This window comes from Babylonia areolata, chromosome 18 (genome assembly GCF_041734735.1).
Source record: "Babylonia areolata isolate BAREFJ2019XMU chromosome 18, ASM4173473v1, whole genome shotgun sequence".
NCBI lineage: Eukaryota > Metazoa > Mollusca > Gastropoda > Neogastropoda > Buccinidae > Babylonia > Babylonia areolata.
The window spans coordinates 27377101-27399600 of NC_134893.1; the positions used below are offsets into that span (position 1 = coordinate 27377101).

General features: G+C 41.8%; 1 protein-coding gene across 1 annotated transcript in view; it reads right to left on the reverse strand.

The window, feature by feature from the left end:
* LOC143291917 (protein Wnt-9a-like) overlaps nucleotides 1-22500 on the reverse strand; it is a 78272-nt gene that overhangs the window by 8824 nt on the left and 46948 nt on the right. The window contains exon 3 of the mRNA XM_076602056.1: nucleotides 9752-10023. Within this exon, the coding sequence (XP_076458171.1) occupies nucleotides 9752-10023 (272 nt within the window). The remainder of the gene's footprint in view (nucleotides 1-9751; nucleotides 10024-22500) is intronic.

The window sequence follows — 22500 nt, forward strand, 5'->3', positions numbered from 1 at the left end:
TAGGAAAGGTAAAAGGCGTAAAAATCGGCAGTCATTCTCCCTTTCGAGCAACACCACCACCCTACATCCACCCACTCCCATTTTCTGTATTCACCCATCACACGCACTCACATTGCCATGGGCCTGGGAGAACAGCACTATTTGAGTTATGACATTTTTTTTTTTTTAAGAGATAAGTTTTAAGATTCGCTTCAAAGGTAGACAGATTAGTTGTTTGTCTGAGAGCAATAGGCAGAGAATTCCAAGTTGTTGGGCCGAAGACGGAAAATGGCCTCTTTCCACAGGAGTTACGGAAGTATCCGGGAACAGTTAGCTGGGATGATCGAGAGATCTCAATGTTCTGTTTGGCAAGTACGGGTTAACAGGTTAACAAGCTCAGAAAGATATGAGGGTGTGGTATCACAATTCAGGCACATGTAGAAAGCAACTTCAAAAAGCAGCACACACACACACACACACACACACACACACACACACACACACACACACACACACACACACCAGAGAGACAGAGAGCGAGAGACAGAGAGGCAAGGAAACAGACAGTGCGTCAACTATTTCCTATCAATTATCATAGATCATCCATAATCCCACAGCTTTTAAGCCATGCAGTTACCATTGTTGGGGATGCACGGTAATTAATAATTCTCCCACATACTCTCTTTGAAATTTCTCCATAAATCTGTCTGCATTTTCCTTGCACGTGTGATGACATCCGAATGAAACAGCGAGTCGTGTGTGTGTGTGTGCTTGTGTGTTTGCTTGTGTGTTTGCTTGTGTGTGTGTGTGTGTGTGTGTGTGTGTGTGTGTGTGTGGGAGAGAGAGAGAGCTTTTTTGTGTGTGTTTGTGTGTGTGTGTGTGTGTGTGCGCGCGCGCTGCTTGCTTGCTTGTTTGCTAACGCGAAGGAGAGGTAAATGAAAAAGAAAAAAATGACAACGGCTAAAACAAAAAAACAACAACAACAACAACAACAAAAAGAATTTAAAAAAAAAAAGAAAATAGAAGAAAAAAGGTGATTATTTTTCATGGTGACAAAATCAGTGACAGTGGGTACATTACGTCCCCAAACCCAGTTGACTATCGCACTCGACCCCCAAGGGGTCAACCTGTTGTCTCTTTACTACAATTATTTAAGAATCTCCTTGCTCTCCCTCTAAATCAACAACAGCGCAAGGAGGGGCGGAAGCGTTGCGTCGCGTTAGCGCAGTATCGAACAATACCTGCCATTTTAATTCAGCCTGCTAGTTTACGACCGTTCCAGACAGGCGTGAACTAAACACACTCCGGTAGGGGGGGGGGGGGGGATGTGGATGTGTGTGTGTGTGTGTGGATGGGGCGGAGGCCTGTGGGGATGAAGGGAAGGGGATGTGCTATGCGGGCCATAAGTCAGGCGGCACGCGAGACAGACTGTCACGTGACAGTGACGCGGATAAAGCGTCACACCCGGGCCAACATGGAGGAGTGGAGTCATGTGTTGGCGGGTCTGCCTGGGGGCGGGGGGGACACGTCGAGTAGGGTTAGGTTAGGCCGCCAGCACGGTTGGCGCACTGATGGGAGGCTGTAGTGTATTCCTTTATTTATGAATGACTGTCTCGTCTTTTCCGAGTCTGCACGGCACTGTGTGTGGAGTGTGTGATTTATGACAGTTTGCTACCACAAGCCACCCCCCCCCCCCACCCCCCACCCAAACAAAAAAAGCCATGGAATAAATAAACAAAACATTCTCTCTCTCTCTCTCTCTCTCTCTCTCTCTCTCTCTCTCTTAAACGCAAGTAGGACAGTAAAAAAAATAAATAAAATTTTTAAAAAAAGGGACAAATAATAACCCCACTCTTTCTCTCCTTGCCTCTTGTCATACACACTAAACAACACGTTGATGGTCATTTTAAAGATTCCAATCCGTAGTCTCAAAGAATTCCTAGCATCACACTTCCCACGTATACCTATGCTTTCCCTTTATGATTCTGGACTTCAACAGAGAACAACCTTACCGTCTTCCTTTAAACACTGGACTATGCCAGGCTGACCCTTTAAAAGAACCCCCTTGTCCCCACACAATCGATCCTCAGCATTCTTGTCTTCCCTTCCCGTCCCGAAGTCCCACTGTGTGTGTGTGTGTGTGTGTGTGTGTGTGTGTGTGTGTGTGTGTGTGTGTGTGTGTGTGTGTAAAAAGACAGGGCTGCATTTTTTTTTTTTTTTTTTAGTCTATTCTTAAAAGCAGTAAATTATGTGATTTGTGTGTGCCCGCCTGCCAGCAGTATAGAAAAAATCCAGCCACACAGTGTGTGCGCATTTTACATTCATATACGATCTATTTGTTGGATTTTTTTTTTTAATATTGTTGTACACTACCTTGTCTTTACACGCATGTGTGGGGGAGTGAGGGTGAGAGTTAAATATTTATATTTTATTTGCTGGACGTTTTCTATCGGTATACAATGTTGTACAATACTTTATTGTCTTAATGTGTGCGCATGTGTAGAGGTGTGCGGGTGTGGGGTTGTTGTAGTCAGCTACTGTGAGTTTTTATCTGACTTGTTTTAGTGTATTGTATGGTACGTATGTTCATTTTTATGTTGGTGTCTACAACGAGCCTGTGATTGCACACGTTAATTTCCATGTGGATTAATCAAGTGTTTTTGAATTGAATTGAATTATTCACAGATTTATAAAAAAACAAGACGATCGCTGAGGTTGTAATTATCTGGACTGAAAGCTGCGTGAAACCCAAAACCACTCACCGACTTTACCAACGTAACTTACCCAGCTGAGATAAAGATAATTGTGATCATGATTCTGATCCACAGATAACAACCCAGGACCAAGTGCACATAATTATCATTCTGAAACAACAGACATAATTATAACGCAGTCAATCAAATCAGTATTGAACTACACCACTGAAACACACATAACGAACAAGACAGGTCATATCAGAGACGTCTGCCACGCCGTTTAATTGATCTGGCACCTCCGGATTACAAAACAAAAAGAGCCTTGTGACCAAAACTAAAGGTGTTTTTTGTTGGGGGCGTGGGGTGGGGGGGCGTGGGAGGAGGAGGGGCGAGGGGGGTCGGATTTCTAAGGGCGTGGGGAAAGAAAAAGATGAGAGGGTTGCTATAACACACATATCGGTGATGATCCTGCCCAACTGTACCCTGCGTAAAGAAAGGGAGGAAAAGAAAGCAGGACGACTGTCATCCCCCGAGTGTTAAAAAAAAAAAAAAAGATTTGATGAAGTAAAATGTCAAGCACAAAATAAGCAAAAACAACAACAACAACAACAACAACAAAAACAAAACAAAAAACGAAAACAACCAAACAAAAAAAAAAAAAAAAAAGGAAAAGACTCTCCTCTGGAAGATACCCAGATGACTCTGAGAAAGATGACTTGGGGAAAAGAAGAGATAACACAAGAACCCAGTGAAAATGAATAAATAAGTAAACAAATAAACAAACAGATATATGAATGAATGAATGAGTAAAATAATGAATAAATAAATAAATAAATAAATAAATAAATAAAGACAGAGACCGATCTTTGCATAAATCCATCGCGGTGATCGGGCCTTGAAAGCCTAAAAGTGGGGACAAGGAAATCACAATTGCTGGAATGTCCAGATAGTGGTAAAGACCGCGTCCGGTGAGTGCCCAGCCCACGTCATCATCCGCTGCTTTGCAGCTGAAGCAGACTCATCCTCATCCACACATCACACCCGCCACCCACCCAACACCCCACCCCCCCCCCCCCACCCCCTAGCCTCCCCACATCCTACATCCTCCTCCTCACACACACACACACATACACACACACACATACACACACACACCCCGTCCTCGCCAATCCCTCTTTACAATACCCCCCCAGTCAAAATATTTGAGGAAAGGATCATTCCCCCGTCGCGGTGTGTTTCGCTGCCCCCTTTGCACCCTGTCGTCCACCCGTTCAGGCTTTCTATGGCCCCTGTCAGGCAGCCGTTTAAATGGTTTCCACCCCGATCGACTTTACAAACTGCTCCTCAATGCCACCAAGTCGGGCCGCCTGTCGAGTCTTTCACGGGTCTGACGGTGCATTGAAGGCGTTGTTTACGAGGTGTGTTATTGTGGACCTCTTTCACAAGCTTCTTCACACGCTTCATACAATCCTCTGTGCCCAGCCTTACTCTGTGTGTGTGTGTGTGTGTGTGTGTGTGTGTGTGTTTAGAGAGAACTGTGCGCTCTTCCCAGTGTTGTCGATTAAAAATCTATATTCAATGTATACTCAGACGCGGAGGAGGAAGTGTTGTTGTGTGTTTGTTTCTCATTTCTCTCTCTCAAACAGAAATGGATGACCCCTACCCCCATAACTTCCCCCACACACCTCTCACTCACTCCCCAAATCTACAGAGGCGGGGGAAACCCTACGTAGGCCAGCGAAGTTTTCAGGCATTGGTAACTGAATATTAAGAGGAAGATCTGACAAAAGGTTTTGTTTTTCTTGTCTGGGTCTTTAAAGCTTGTCAACACTTCAACAAATAACGTGAGCCCATGCATTTCTCGAACCTTACACAGGTTCACATCAATCCTCGATCTCTCAGATCAGCGCAGCATCACGATTAATTTTTCTTCTTGGGATCTGAGATGTGAGTACAGCTGGGTAATTTTGGTCTAAGAGTTGCTCAAGAATTAAGAACCGTTTGCTGTCTGTTTAACCCCCCCCCCCTCTCTCTCTCTCTCTCTCTCTCTCTCTGTGTGTGTGTGTGTGTGTGTGTGTGTGTGTGTGTGTGAGAGAGTGGATAGGGATGGGGATCGGCGGGGTTTTGTGTGCAGGACTAGGTGATGAAAATGAGGACGAGGACAAGGTAGAGAAGATCTTTCACAGCCTTGAAAAGAACGCAATGCTTGAAAATCTCACGATCTGTTGGGGGTCCCTAAAACCATCACACACACACTATGTGCAGCCTATGCCTGTCTATCCCATTCTCTGAGGATGGAAATGTCCCGTCGATCAAACCGCTACAGGCGGTGTCGACACAAAACTGAATGAAGCAAACCCCAAGTCCTGAAGCTTCTGAGCCTGTGAACTTCTCACAGGATGTTGACAACGCTTGGCTCGAATAATTGTGACCTTTATTTCTCTCTCTCTCTCTCTCTCTCTCTCGCAACAGAACCTTGAAAATTTTAACGCGTTTTATCTGAAAGAAGAAAAAAAAAGAACAAAAACAAATGTGTGTGTGTGTGTGTGTGTGTGTGTTTGTGTTTGTGTGTGTGAGTACATGCATGTGCATGCACATGTACGTGTGTATATATACATGCATAAAATTATAAGTATGTATGTGTGTATGTATATGTATGTTTATGATTGTTGATGTTTATTCATGAGTCGTGGACTCATGACACTGTGCATGTACCAATTTTTGACTCACTTGTGTAAACAAAGTGAGTCTATGTTTTAACCCGGTGTTCGGTTGCCTGTGTCTGTCTGTCTGTCTGTGTGTCCGTGGTAAACATTAACATTGCCATTTTCTCTGCAACTACTTTGTCAATTGACACCAAATTTGGCATATAAATAGGAAAAATTCAGTTCTTTCCAGTCATCTTGTTTAAAACAATATTGCACCTCTGGGATGGGCACAAAAAAATAAAATAATAAAAAGCCAAATTATATGCAAACTGAATTTACTGGGTTTTTTTTATAGTTTTTTTTTATTCTCTAAACTTGGCACTTTCATCTGATATTCTGACACAACAACAAGAGCAGTCATTTTTATCATTTTTTGTTCAAACAGGAACTTCTTTTCCTAAGCATGGAAGTTATATTTATTTTACATGTCTTTGGTGCAGATAATAAAAAAGGGAAATTAATCTGTAATTAATGCTAGGGGGCTTAATTTGCTTTAAACTGATCTTTCTCATCTTAAACATTACATTTTGAAATTATACTCGATACATAAAAAGCTTGTATGTTTTACACTCAGTGTACGGGGCTTTCACTATGTTCATTCGCCCAAGTGGTCTTTTTAGGAAAATACTAAAATCAATACGACGAGAGGACTTTATAGATCTATTGGCTGAGCCCTGAAGGTCATGGGCAAAAATCAATTGCGTACACATATTTATACATGTTCAAAGCGCGTGCTCATATTCTTCCCGAACGCGAACGACGCCATTTTGTTTCAAGTTGTTGACCTGCCCGTTCAATCCTATATTCTATCGACAATACACGATAACATGTGATGGAAAGTTGGAGAAGGAGACCGTTAAATATTTATTCAGAGAAAGATTTTTGAACGCCTCTTCACTTACTGGATTATGTCCCAAACTGCCATAAAAATATCCATAGAATCAGTGGGAATTCACAGTTAAAGATAATAAACCATGAGAGTTAATACCCTTGAATTGATGAAACGCAAAAATTTCCAGTCTTGACTTTTCTCAAAATTAAGTCCTTTTCACTTCATACGACGTTTAGAAGTACTTGTACTTGGCTCTACATGTTACTAATTTAACAAAATACTCAATTTTCATATCAACTTTAAAACTATGAAACTAAAATGAACGTAAAAGAGAAATTGAATCGACCGTGTCAACCGGGTGTAACTAAACTTGTACATCTATCTAGATCCAGAGAAAACGGCTAAATGTTGCAGTGTGATTGCGGTGATAGCCACGTTTCCTTTACCGCGGACTTAAAAATAATTTTTAATTGTCCTTAAAGATTTTTTGAATGCCCAAGATACACCAGAATAATATGATTTAAACACCGTTCTCACTGCGAATACCGCAATCGATTTATCGCCCTTTAAAAAACATGTTTAAATATTATATTTTGAACGTCAGTTAAGGAGCCACGATAGTGTAATGGATAAGACAGTTTCTATGACTTTTCTTTTTTCTTTTTCTTTTAACCCGAAGCTTTATAATAACAAATACAGAACACATTTTAACGATTAGATTTTTTTTTTTTTAAGTGTATCACAAGTAAGTTTTGAAGGCCTTGTCTCTCTTTTTTTTATGTCTTTTTTATCATCCTTCAATCAAAAATGTACTCTTCTCTTCCTCTCTATGTGTCACGTCTTTTTTCCTCGTTCTTTCTTCATCTTCTGAAGTTCTCATTAATATTATAAGTTCAATATTTTTCTCTTCTTTTTGTATGTGTGTTGTTTTTGGGTTTTTTTATTTTTCTATGCAAAGTGTTATGAATTGAATATGTATTTATCTGTTTATATTATTTAAAAGGAAAAAAAAGAAAGAAAAGAGAAGAAAGAAATGAATAAAGAACAGAATGAGAAATCGAACTTGGGGGGGTGGGGGGGTGGGAGGGTACGGGGGGGGGGGATTGTGTCCTTTTGAACGTTTCTATCAACCATCATCATCATCACACCAACAACACCCACCCACCACCCACCATCACCACCCCAGTCTGCGTGTCTTCGATTCCTCCCTCACCCACCTTCTTTTCCTCCTTCCTTCACCGCAAGCCACCAAAGCACACACCCACCGTTTCTGGTCGGTTGGAAGGTGTGGAGATTTAACGTGTCACGTTCACTACCAAGGCGATGTAGCGTGATGACGACAACCAGGGCCCACAAGGCGCACACGTGTGACCGGACACCCAGTCTACACATGATGACGTCAGACCTTCCGCTTGCGAGAGTGCCGAGTCAAGCGTTTGTATGAGGAGGGGGGGGGGGGGATCGGGGGGGAAAGTCATGTCCCTTGTGTACTTGTTTTAGATCTGCTGTTTTTATAACTGTCTCCCGCCCCCCCCCCTTCACCCCCCCCCCCCAGACCCCTCCCTACCTTCTATCATTTTCCATTTCCAGCGCTCCTCTTTTTTTTCTCTTTTTTTTTGTTTTGTTTCCCTGCATAAGGAAAAAAGAGGTAGTTTCGTATTGTCTTGAAATGTATGTGCCTCGAAACATAGTGTTTCGTAAAAAAAAAGTTTTCTCGTTTCGTTTATTCAATGGAGAGGTATTGACCAGGTTCGGAGCAGCGTTCAAATCCACCGAACGCTATTCCCCATTTGTGGGTTTGACACACGATCTTAATATTATAATGTGTGTGTGTGTGTGTGTGTGTGTGTGTGTGTGTGTGTGTGTTGGAGCTCATGTACGTTTATATGTATTTGACTGTGCTTTCATATCTGTGAAACTGCATGTTCGGTGCATATCTGTTAATGTTATGCATGTGTGGGTGTATATGTGAATGTGTGTCTTCGTGTTTTACATCTATTTGCTTATTTATCATCATTGTTATCTTTTTCTTTTTTCTTTTTTTTTCTTTTTCTTTTTTTTACATTATAGTTATTATTTATTTATTTAATTATTTATTTATTTGTGTAAGCTTATCTATTATTTATTCACCTTTTTTTTTCTTCTTTTTTTTTTCCTCAAGGCCTGACTAAGCGCGTTGGGTTACGCTGCTGGTCAGGCATCTGCTTGGCAGATGTGGTGTAGCGTATATGGATTTGTCCGAACGCAGTGACGCCTCCTTGAGCTACTGAAACTGAAACTGAAACTCTTAATATGAATTCCCACGACTTAACGAAAAACCTAACACAACTACCTTATGACCCTGGCAGTTAATGAAACCTAAAGAAAATTTACTTAGCATTCGATTGAGCATTTTAGTTATTAATCCAATAACTAAAAGTAGGATCTTTCCGGCCTAATAACTAAGAGACCGTGATAATTAAAGAGCTGATGTGGTGGTCCAGTTAAGATAAATGCAGAAATAAATGAGTGATAGATCAACTCGCTGACGGTCTGACTCATAAACTAATTGACTAATCAACTTGTCACCCTACTTACTAACTGCAAACTGACCAACGGAACAACAGTCAAACTGATAAAAAAAAAAAACAACATTCGGAGCCATTAATCAACCAACCAAAGAATTACCCGTTAATGAATTAACCAACCAGCAACTCAACCAACTGGCCAACCACCCCACCAACTCTTATCTCAGAACCGAACCTTGATCAGCACTGCAGATATTCGGCACAGCATCATGAATTGGTTTGATTGGGTTTTTTTTGTTTGTTTGTTTGTTTGTTGTTTTTTGTTGTTGTTGTTGTTTTTTTGTTTTTTTGTTGTTTTTTTTTTGCTTTGTTTTTTTTTTTTGTTTGTTTGTTTGGTTGGTTGGTTGGTTGGAGTTTTTTTTGGGGGGGTTATTATTGTGTGTGTGTGTGTATGTGTTTGTTTGTTTTTTTCTTACCTTAGACGAACATGTAGAAGATCTATGATGCGTGATTTGATCTATCTATTTATTTAGTTTTGCTGCTAAGAGCCCAGCCGGCAACACAGAGACATATCAGGGCTGAAAATCTTTATTTCATAATAGTTATATATATATAAAGAGTAGTACCAACAACAAAAAATTACAAACGGGAACACTCACATGTCTTAATTAAGCGTGGCAAAAACAAACAAAAAAGTAGAAAAAGACTGATAAGACCTGACCACAGACGAAGAACATGTACCTCATGTTCCGGATTCCGGTTTCAGTCTAAAGCCAGTTGTTACTGTAAGAGCGTGCGGCCGATCATATCCATATCTGCTACACCAAAATCTGTTCTTAAAAAAAAATAAAATAAACAAATAAAATTAGAAATTCGAAAAACGAAACAAAACCAAGAAAAGGTGTTGTTCCCGTTCCTCACTCAACTCACCTTGATTCCCACCCGTACTGTTGTTGAAAAAAAAAAAAAAAACATTGAAAAAAAAAAAGGGGTGAGGCGGGATGAGGGGGGGTTAGTTCCTCAACTCACCTTAATCCCCACCCGACTGTTGTGCTGGTCCACCCGGGCCCGGATATCCTTGCCGGACTTGTTGCGTGCCTTTTTCAGGAAGCGGCGCGTGAAGCGCAGCCCGAAGCGGATGTTGTCACCGCAGCCACCCCACAGCCATGTTTTCTTGCTCTCCGCCGGGTTGGACTGGTCGCACGTGCAGCGGTCCAGGGTTCCTTGGCTGCAGGCGCGAGACACCTCGTGCACCAGCCCCGCCGAGGAGATAGCGTAGAGGAAGGAGGTCTCTTTGGTGCCTGATGTCACCAGGAAGAAAAAAAAAAAAGAAAAAAAGAAAGAAAGAATGAATGAATGAAAGAAAGAACGAAAGAAAGAAAGAAACCAGCATTACTAACCTTATAACTTTGGCTTTCATCGAGCAAGACACTTACAAAAAAAGAAGACTAACCTAGTATTCATTTAAGCATTGAAAAAACAAAACAAAAAACAACGAACAACTTGACTACCAAATAAATTTGGCATTCGTCAAACAAAACACTTAAAGAAGAAAACTAACTTAGCATTCTTTTAAGCAGGCTATCAACTGATTAATTAATCCGATAACTAAAGTAAGTTACTATCCTAATGAGTGAGTAACCGGGAAGTGGAAAAAAAAACAAAGAAGAAAACACTCATTCTCAGAAAAAAAAAGAAATAAAATAAAAACTTGACTACATTGTAACTCTGGAATTCATCAAACAAAACACCTAAAGAAGAAGACTAACTTAGTATTCGTTTAAGCATTCTATTAATGAATGAATGAATTGTTTAATTATTTAATTGTCTAATTATTTAATCCGATAACTAAAGTAGGCAACTCTCCTAATAAGTAAGCAACCGGGAAGGGGAAAAAAACGAAGAAAACACTCATTCTAAAAGAAAGAAAGAAAAAAAACCCCAACAACTTGACTACATGATAACTTTGGAATTCATCAAATAAAACATCTAAAGAAGAAGACTAACTTAGTATCTGTTTAAGCATTATATTAAGTAATTAATTAATTGACTAATTAACTAACAAATCAGTAAACTAAAGTAGGTAACTCTCCTAATAAGTCAACAATTTATCTTTCAGACACAATAAGTTATTGTTAAATGTATCCAGTATTCTGGTTCTGTTGTCTGTTTGCTCGCTTCTTTTTTTCTGGAAGGGGTGGGGGTGTGGGGGCTCCTTGCTGCATATCCATCTTCTACTAATTTGTCTCTCTCCTTTTATCTGTTCGCCTCATCTTAGATAAGATAAGAACAGCTTCATTATCTCATTAATAGAAATTACATCAGGTGCGGCAAAATAAACGTAGACAATTACTTAACACAGAAACATAAACATAGAATAGAACAGAATAAAATAGAATATGTCTTTATTACCAAGTGTACCGGGGTCACAAGGAATATTGGAGGGGGTGGGGGGTGGGGGGATAGTACATAACAAGGTACGAACATAAATCGAAAACCATACACAAACACAGATACAGTAGAAATTAGGATACATACAAACATGACTTATTTAAAAAGAATTCAATAACATATAACACGTTACTATAAAAACTACTGCATACCTTTTAATTATTCATTATTGTAAACATATTGAAATACACCATGGCAAACATTGCATGTATTATTTCATTATTTCATTTCACTTTTTTTTCTTTTAGTTTTTGTTTGTTGTTGTTGGTTTTTTCCTAAATATTTGTGCTGTAAATGATGCTGGAATTGGGATGGCACAATCTTTACGATGTAGCTATGAAGGTTCGTTTAGTTTGAGACCATTTGGAAAGGAGAGAGAGAGAGAAAGAGAGAGAGAGAGAGAGAGAGAGAGAGAGAGAGAGAGAGAGAGAGAGAGAGAGAGAGAAAGAGAGAGAGGGTGTTGTGTGTGTGTGTGTTGTGAGTCTTAGGAGAGAGAGAGAGAGTGTTGTGTGTGTGTGTGTTGTGAGTCTTAGGAGAGAGAGAGAGTGTTGTGTGTGTGTGTGTGTGTTGTGAGTCTTAGGAGAGAGAGAGTGTTGTGTGTGTGTGTGTGTTGTGAGTCTTAGGAGAGAGAGAGAGTGGGAGAGAGAAAGAGGGGGGTGGGGCGTGGGGGCGGAAAAAGAGAAAAGAGGAAAATAGAAGGAGACTGTCAGACAGACAGACAGACAAACAAATAAACAGACAAGAAGCGTATATCATACATTTCAATTTACTAAGTAACAGACACAAATGCTAACAGGTGTCGGGTCCCGAACTAGTCATGACTCACTTTTACAAACATTTTTCACGTGCAAGCCTAAAGACATTCAGAAAAAAACAAGAACAAAACAAAACAAAAAAAGAAACGATAAAGAAATAAACGTGTGTGTATCTATACCACGTGTCAAGGATGTATTTCTTTCTGTAGACACTAGCAACAGCCGCGGTGTTTATTTCAGTTTTAAACAAGGGTTGTGCCATCAGACCCGTACAGAGACCGGGAGATACAGACACACACAGACACATAGACACAGACACAGACAGACGCAGACACAGACACAGACACACACACACACACACACAGATAGGGGAGGGAGGGAAGGAAAGAAAAGTAAAGGGAGTATCAGTGTATCTACCGTTCTTCAAAAACGCCTAGGGGTAAAAGGAAAGGGTCAGCTTCAGTGAACTGAACAACAGGCAGAAGAATGACGACTCTTTCAGAGCGCTGTAACAGGAAGCCATGGTCTGGAGGGTATAATAGTTCCTAAGAAGCGAGGGAACCAGGTTCGATTCCCCCCCTCCCGCTTACCCTGCAACCCCCCCCCCCCCCCCCCCCCCCAAAAAAAAAACAAAAAAACAAAAAAAAACCCAACAACCTAAAAACCAAAAAAAAAAAAAAAAAAAAAAAAACCCAAATACTTACTCACCACTCAATTAGGCTTAGCGTGATCCTGATATGATTACAAAAAGATATTTTCCTGTCTCTCTGTATATATTATATATATATATATATAGAGAGAGAGAGAGAGAGAGAGAGAGAGAGACAGAGACAGAGACAGAGAGAGACAGAGAGAATCCGCAGCCAATGAAATCAATCTGAGCTTCACACAGGTCCATCATCCAGTATGCTTTTAACCCAGGTTGAAAAAAAAACTCGAGGAAGCAAGAAAGTCGTACAAAATCCTTTCATTTTTTTATATTTTTATTTTTATTTTTTGCAAAGAACAACTATGCTAAGAGCTTTTCACATCTCCCTGGACAAGGAACTCAGCATGAGTCTAAAGACTCTTCAGAAATCTATGAAAATATTAAGTAATACAATACGACCGCTTTCAACCAGTTGCGTATCATCGATTCCGATTCCTCGAAGAATTGAATTGTTTATGCTGGTCAGTTAATTTAAGGTCACATGTTTTGTTGGATGGGCAATCAGAACTCTCTCTCTCTCTCTCTCTCTCTCTCTCTCTCTCTCTCTCTCTCCCCCCCCCCTCTTTCTCTCTTCATCTTCTACCTTCTACTTTTTTGTTCTGTATTAATATAATAACGTCCTTGCTTTGTGAGGGCAATTATCTATTAATTCTATCCTCAACAAAACGTTCGTGTTAATTCATTCGAATTCCTTTTTCGCTTTCTCACAGTAGCCCAATGAAAGGTTAAATGTCCCATCTGCCAATCAAGGCCATCGGGATAGTGAATTTAGATTCACTGAGGTCTAGGGCTCGGGTATAGGAAGGACAGGGCCATCCTCTCCTTCCCCAACCAAGTTGGGTACCAGTTCACGGTGGGGTGGGATGAGGTCAGTGGAATGTTGGCCTAAAGGTAACGTGTCTGCCAAGAAAACCAGAGAATCTGAGCGCACTGCTTCGAATCACACCGGCAGTCGCCAATATTTTTCTCCCCCTCCACTAGACCTTGAATGGTGGTCTGAGCGCTAGTCATTCGAATGAGATGATAACACCGAAGTCCCGCGTGCAGTATGCATTTAACGTACGTAAAAGAACCCATGGCAACAGAAGAGTTGTCCCTGGCAAGATTATGTAGTTAAGTCCACTACTATAGGGAAACTATTAAAATTGCAGGCAGGAAATAGAAAAAAAAGGGGGAGTGTCGCTGTCAGTGTAGCGCCGCGCTCTCCCTGGGGAGAACAGCTCGAAGTTCACACAGAGAAATTTGTTGTGATAAAAAGAGTAATACGAATACACATCTGAGTAAAGTGCCTTTCCCAAGGAGACAACACCATGCCGAAACGGGGCCTGGGTGAAAAACCTTATCACCAATGAACACTGGATCAAATTAATGTCCAATGACTGACCGACTTTTGCCTCATGGTACCACCACAAAGTAGTCTATTGGTTACGTTTAACGTGCCATTTCACGTCTGCTGGCACTGTTTTGATAGACGGCACTGAGTGACAGGTGACCAACACAAACATCGAACAATGGTGACGCACGCGAGTGGGGGTCATGACGTCACCTTCCGCGTCACGTCACCCGCAATTAGTCGTGGCGACAAACAACTTTGACCACTGACTCTGTTTGTTGTGAAAACAGCGAGAGTGGCACTGGGCAAAAGGTGAGAGAACTCTTCTTGTCTTTGAGAGTTACGAATCCCCAAACATTTTTTTTTTTATCCCGGTTTTACAGTGTGTGTGTGTGCGTGCGTGCGTGCATGCGTGCGTGTGTTTGTGTGTGCGCGCGCGCGGGCGCACACACATGCATGTGTGTATATGTGTCATCGACTTGAATCTGAATCAAGAGGACGAAACTAAGCTCCCCTTGAAAAACATTAAAAAAACAAAAAAAGGAGATCATTTTTGAAAATTAATAAAATTTATTATATGTGTGAGGAGATGGTTTTGGGAAATGATTTTATTCTATAAAGTAGTATTTGTCGTATATTCATATCCGTAGTGTATTCAACTCAGAAGAAATTGAAATTGAAGAAAACACACAATACACACACACACACACACACACACACACACACACATACACACACGCGCGCGCACGCACGCACACACACACACACACACCTATATGTATACATATGTAATTAGATAGATAGATAGATAGAAATCTCCAAAATCATAGTTCATTCACACACACACACACACACACACACACACACACACACACACACACACACACACCTATATGTATACATATGTAATGAGATAGATAGATAGAAATCTCCAAAATCATAGTTCATTCTTTGAACATCGTTGAAGAAAAACTTCATTCAGTCATCATCGCGTCATCGCGACGGATTCGGCCACCGGTGACACAAGCACTATAACGAAAATGATCGGGCCGGGCGTTTGACGCAGCTGCCGACTGCTGGTGCCAGAAACGTTAAAACACCAACTGAAGAAAACTTGGAAGGCACGGAGACGTGGCTGGTCTGGTGTTCCCTCTGCACAGACAGACAGCCTCCACTCACACTACTATATACAGGCAGGTGAGCGTGTGATGGATTAGCGAGGTTTGTAGAAACAAGCAGATGAGGTGATACAGGGAGCAAGACCAGCTATTTTGGAGAGTACCACACACACGTGCGCGCGCACGCACGCACGCACGTACGCACGTGCGTTCACACACACACACACACACACACACACACACACACACACACACACACACACACACAAACAAACATGCACACGCGCAGGCAGACATGCCGTTTTGACAGAACGTATCGGGCACTGATGTCATCCTTCCCCTCAATCACTTCTCACAGTCTACATACGGAGATGGAGGAGGAAGAGGTCTTTTCTGCTTTGAGTGAAACAGAGATGCGACGCTCTACCACAGTCATCTTAAGCATAATATATATATATATATATATATATGAAAAGCGTCCTTTAAAAAAAAAAAATTCTATTCACACCAACGACGACAATGATGACGTTGATGATAATTTTGTTGGTTGCATTCATTACCATCATCATTATCACCATCATTTTTATTGTTTATGAGATGAATAAAAACAGCAACAAAACAATAAGAAGGATGATAACAAGTCCCATAATGGGAAAACAAGAAGAAGAAGAGGAACAGGAAGAAGAAGAAGAACAAGAACAACAACAACAACAGCAGCAACAACAACAACAAAAGAACACAAAAACCACAGTGTAGTGCAAACAGCCCACAGTAACACACACAAAAATGTGTGTCACACATTATGTAGAAAAGAAAATCTGCTTAATTAATACGCGACATAATGTGCAAGCAGACACGCACAAGTATGTACAGTAAGACACCCGCTCTCTTCTAGGACAGAAGTCAGAGATGAACTTGAATTGTGGATGCGGGAAGAAAGGAAGGAGAAAAGAAACCAAAATGTAATTTAAAAAAAAAAGAAGAAGAAGAAAATGCATAATTATCTAACATTAATATTTTGGTGGGTATAAACAGCAGCTCGCAGTAGTTTATTCGTGTTTTCAAGTTCATGACCAAAAGAAACAAGATAATTTTTTTTTTTTAAAGATAACTGTATAGTAAAGCTAATCTGCTAATCTGTCAGAATGTTAATCCTGAACGCTCGTTTATTCGCACAAGCCATGACGAAAGGGAATGATAAAGTATTACTTGTTATGCACATAAAATCAAGGGAACGTACCCACAAGCGAATGCACATGCACACGAGCGCACACTCACACACACTCACACAACAACAAGAACAACAAAAGACCACACACACGCACAGACCCACACGTACACACGCACACATTCCCATAGAAACAACCGTTGGGGCATGAATGCAACAGTAAACCACTTTGAACTTTGTCTGTCCATGTGTACGTGAGTGCCATAACTTGTGCGTGTGTGCGTGTGCGTGTGTGTGTGTGTGTGTGTGTGTGTGTACGTATGTGTGTGATTGTTCATATGTGCAAGTTGTAGTATTGTCTTGGTGTATTGATATACGTATTATATATGTGTCGTTTTTTCATGTGCATTGGTACGATATTATGCAGTATTGCATATGTATTATTTCATGTGAGGTGCACAGAGCCCATTGTTTGGGGAGTTTGTACCATATAAGCACTACCTATTATGATGATTAAATATTACTCTTATTATCATGTGAAATCCCGGCTTCTCTCCCCGAGTGTCAGCGTGTCGCCAGAGCGGACCAGCATTTTTTTTTGTTTCTTTTGTTTTTTTGGTTTTTCTGTATTTGCATTTGTTTGTAAAAGTGGATATATAATTAGTTTTTTCAATAGATATATTTCTTAAAGAATTCAAAGTATTTTAAAGAGAATCTGGCCATGGATAACCATTTTCTTGCCATAGGATCTGTTACGTGCCTAAAGTGCAAGATGCACACAGGTTCTTGGCTGATTGTCTAGTCCAAACCACAAACACCCAGACCACCACTCAAGGTCCAGTGGAGAGGTGGGGGTGGGGGTGGGGATGAGGGATGGGGGATAAAAATCCCGGTCTGTGTCTGAGGCCTGAACCAGTGGACACTCACTTCTTTGTCAGGCGCAGTGTCACTGGGCCAATGCTGCAACCTTTACAGTCACAGTTCAGGGCGTTTCTGATATATATATATATATATATATATATATATATATATATATGTGTGTGTGTGTGTGTGTGTGTGTGTGTGTGTATTTTTCTTTACTTTTTTGTATATTATTAGTTCATATGGCCGTGGAGAGTTGATGGCCGCGTAATGGTCTTATTGCAGTTGTCTGGTTCTAACACACACAGCATGAAATGGTATGCATAAGTGTGTGTGTGTGTTTGTCTGTGTGTATATGTGAGCACACGCGCGTGCGTGCACGTGCGTGTGTGTGCGCGCATTTGTGTGCATACATTTGTGCGTGTTTCTGTTTGGATATTTAAATGTTACAAACACTCGAGTTTTCATTCTCACAATGAAGATGAAAATCCATGTAAGTAGACAAAAAAAGAATCCATCTTACAGAAGATCACTTTTAAACTAATCTGCCAATACCCTCGTCCTGGTCCGTTGGGTTACGCCACTCGTCAGACATCTGCTTCGCAGATGTGGTGTACCGTATATGGATTTGTCCGAAGACAGTGACGCCTCCTTGAGTAACTGAACTTGTTTCTTCGCACAAGCCTTGAAGGATACATGTGATGAAGTATTTTTCTTGTAGAACTATTTTTGAAATTTGCGTGTTTGTGTGTTCGCAGGTGCCACTGTAAGCATTTTTAGTAAGAGAGAGAGTGTGTGTGTGTGTGTGTGTGTGAGCGCGCGCGCGCACGCGTGTGTATGTGTGTGTGTGTGTGTGTGTAAGTATGAATTCCAGTGCAGAAGAGTGTTCATGTGCGCAAACCAGACAGAAAATAATAAGAGGGAGAGAGAGAGGGAGAGAGAGACAGACAGATACAGACATAGATAGAGTGAAAGACAGTGAGACAGGCAGAAAGGAACGGGCAAATGAATGTAATCACTCATGCCTGTCTCACACAGAATAAAGCACAAGATCAGCACTCTATGTTATAAATGTTTTCACAAATCAGCCCCTTCCTATCTCTGTGGCTGCCTTCACCTCTACACTCCATCTCGCTCACTACGTGATCAGCTTCGGATCCACTCTGTTTATGCATACCCAGATTCAAACTCTCGACTGTTAGCCGCCGTTCTTTCTCTGTCTCTGGATCTTGTAATTGGAACGAACTTCCTCTTTCGCTTCGTCAAGTCTCCACACTCAGCTCTTTCAAGTCTGGCCTTAAAACCCACCTCTTCCCAAAATAGCCTCCCTCCCCTACCTCTTCCTTGTCTTCAGTTTCTCCAGTTTTAGAGTTATGCATGCGTGTGAATGACTGGTGGGAAAGCGCTTTGATTTGTCTATGCACAAGATTTAGCGCTTTATAAATACCATTATTATTATTATTATTATTAATTTTGTGTGAGATATATATTCAGGGATCATGGCGATCGATCAGGTTAAAAATGGTCACACACGTGAAAGCCCACTCGTGTACATACGAGTGAACGTGGTAGTTGCAGCTCACGAACGCAGAAGAAGAAGATCAATATCCTAAATCATTTGATTCCCGATTGTTGTTATTGTTGTTGTTGTTAAAGAACTACAGAATAACTGTAAGGGGGGTGTATAGGGGGCGGGGGGGGGGAGAGAAAACAACTCAAGAAGAACGAGAAACCATGACTATCATAATATTATTATGACGCCATTTCCTGCGCGCTGGGAAGAAGAAAAACAGCCATTGCACTTCCTTTCTGTTCATACACATGGACAAGCAGATAGGAATAATTATCAACAAAATCCACGCAGACACGCGCGAAGGTCTAACGGAATTACTAGAAGACACAAAGGCACTCAAAAGGAAAGAAGCCTTTTTCTTTCGTTCGGTTTTTTTTTTTGTTGTTGTTGTTGTTTGTTTTGTTTTTTTGGGGGGGTTTTGGGCTTTTTTTTGTTTTTGTTTTTTTTGTTTGTTGCTGTTGTTGTTGGTTTATTTTTGTTTTGTTTTGTTTTGTTTGTTTTGTTTTGTTTTTGTTTGTTTGTTGCTGTTGTTTTTTGTTTTGTTGTTTTTTTGTTTGTTGTTTTTTTGTTTTTGTTTTTTGGGGGGTTCTTTTTTTAGGGGGCGTGAGGGGGCAGGGGGGGCTGGAGGGGGGAGCGTGGGGACCTGGGGGCGGGGTGGGGGGTAATGGCATGCTCTGATGTTTGCTGAAGACGCTGAGCGTGTTCTGCCAGAGAGGGCTAGTTTCGAGAATGAACACAAGCCATGAATGGAAGGAAAAGTGGTTGGAAGATAATAGTAAAGAAAAGTTCTTCGGGTCTGGTTTTTTTTTTTTGTTTTTTTTTTCCCCTATCCCCACCGCTCTGCTTCAGTGGCAGTTGTCCCACGCCGCTCACCCCAACCCCCTCACCCTCCCCTCCTCACCCCCCACCCCACTCCCAGCCGTACTTTTTCTCAGTTATGTGCAGTCACAGTGCTGGCAGTCTGCAGGATTTTTTTTTTTTTTCAATGTTGGGTCGCTATGAGGCCACCCAACAGCAGGAGACCCTGCACCACTGCTGAGTCATGTCGGTGTTGTTTGGAATCACCTGTTCTGATTCATTGTTAGCGCCACACTGACGATAATAATCGTTTGGTCACAGAGCCTGACTGAGTGAGCGTCTCCACTGGAGTGCTGACCGTCACAACTTCGTCCCAGGATCAGTCAAACGATAGACAGTACCCCATGAATCTCTCGACACTGGAAACTTTGATTACAAGCCACTGCACGCAAGGAAGTGAAGGGCGAACTTGAAACTGAGTTTACTATGCAAGCAGGGAAAGCCACGGAATATGGGACAATTTTTCTCTATCTTTTAATGACGATGGTTGAAGGGAAAATAATGCACACTCAACTCTGGTTAGAGGTCGACCTACGGGGCGAACAATCCCACCATTACATATGCCTCTACTGGTGTTCGAACCCGCGTAATACACCGTAGTCAATCCCTGACGCTAACAATTTCGCCACGGCAGCCGGAATCTTGAATCCTCGTTCGCGGAAACGGATTGAATGAGAATGAGTCTGTCGGGTGCTGAAGACAGAAACAGAAGCAGAGAGCTCGAAGTCCGGGGAAAGAAGAGAGAGAGGAGGGAGAGGGAGAGAGGGAGGGAGAGAGAGAGACAGACAGACATATATCCATTTCTCACCCAACTCCAATAATGCATGATGGAGATTTTCGAACTTTGTCAACGACTTGTATGTTGATATCATGTCTGTGAAACAATTCGAAGGCCATTCAGGGCTGGGGATGGATGGGGGTGGGGTTGGGGGGTGGCATCTATTATCTAGGACTCGAAGTGTGTTGCAATGGAGCGCGTTATAAGGCATACGGTCTCCACCGGTTAAGATCAGTGTGGAGAGCAATCGGCAGAGAAAATGAAACTTCCGTTCTGTTGAGTCTGCTTTCGCGCAAATGGCCCAGCAGGTTGATGGAACCTGTAATTAACTATCGTGCTAACAGAGAGGCAGGAATGTTCACGACCATTGGCATGTTTTTGTTTGGTTGGTCCATGGACGTCAATTTTCTTCTCTTCATTCCCAGATCTTTTTTTCTTTTTTTTTGTTTTGTTTTGTTTGTTTGTTCTGACATGTTCTGCATGTTTCTTTCCTACTTTCCTGGCTTCTTTCTCTCTGTCTGCAACTGTCTCTGTCTGTCTCCGAGTCTCTCTCCTTACCCTATCCCTCCCTTCTCTGTCTCTCTCTCTCTCTCTCTCTCTCTCTCTCTCACCTCTCATTGTTACTGTCTCTGCCTTTGACTGCCCGTAACACACACACACGCGTGCATACACACATACAACACACACACACACACAACACACACACACACAACACAACACAACACAACACGCACACACACACACACACACACACACACACACACGCGCGCGCGCGCGCGCGCGCGCGCAACACACACACATATACACACACACGTGTACACAGAAACACATTCATTTACCACCCCATCTTCGCCCCCCCGCCTTCTTCCCCCCCTCCCCCCAATGTAAAGAAAGTATTAAGAAAACAAACAAATGAATGACGACATAGATGCGTCTAAATCGCACACCCAGCATAGTGAATGCAATATCATTACACAGTAACAATATAGACTGGAAAAAAAAGTACACTGAAACATACCCAGGCGCGCAGTCACACACACTCACACACACGCGCACACACACACACACACACACACACACACACACACACACACACACACACACACACAGAGATATATATATATATATACAGGAGTACAGACAGGCAGACAAACAAAAGGGTAGATACTAATTAGGTATATCTTGTGGCAAAACTGAAACAACACAATACATTATAAGGCAACATAAGAGCAGCCCAGACAAGACAAGACAAGACAAGACTATGCTACGCAGTACGGTTCAGGTCAGTTCAGTACAGTGCAATGAAAAAAAAAAAAGACCAGTTCTCACTCATTCACACGCTCATTTAACTTTTCAAGCCTAACTGATCTCTGCAAGATTGTTTTGTGCCGTTCGGAAAAGGATTACCCGCTGTTTGGTAAGGCTCCATGCATCATTACACCTCTGCTGCATCGCTTGCAGAAACGTTGTTTTATCCATTCACATCTTATCATTCCCAAACCAGTGGTAGGAACGGCGTGTTTGTCTCCACTCGAAATTGTTTTTTCATGTCGGAGCCGCGGTGTTGAATTTCAGAACGACTGAGAATCGGCATGGCAGAGAGTGCAGCTTAGCAAAACTGATTGTAAAACCTGCTGTCTGGAAAGAGCGTTCCATGATGTTTCAGAAGAAAAAAAAAAGCAGATATATATGTATTCTTCTGTTTTGTTCCAATTATGATGTTTCTTCGAAGAGAGGTATGAACTTCTCAGAACGAAAACTTAGGCTGAAAACTATCACTCTGCTCTTTAAACCTCTCCGTTGGTTCCTTGCTTAGTCCATCATGAAGTACACGTTTCATTCGTTGAAATTTGTGCATGCACCAACGAAGCGACTGTGTGTGTGTGTGTGTGTGTGTGTGTGTGTGTGTGTGTGTGTGTGTGTGTGTGTGTGTGTGTGTGTGACAGAGGGAGAGAAAGAGAGGACGAGGAAAGACAAACAAACGAACAGAGACAGAAAGAATGACATATGTGACATGGACTGTACACAGTATACCTCTAGCAGAATTTATAAGACAAGTCAGAATTTGGCAATGGATACACCCGCTTTGTAAAACGGGGGGGGGGGGGGGGGGGGGGGGGGGGGGGGGGGGGGGGGGGGGAATGTTTAAACGCTACGGCAGAGGGTGAAAGCGG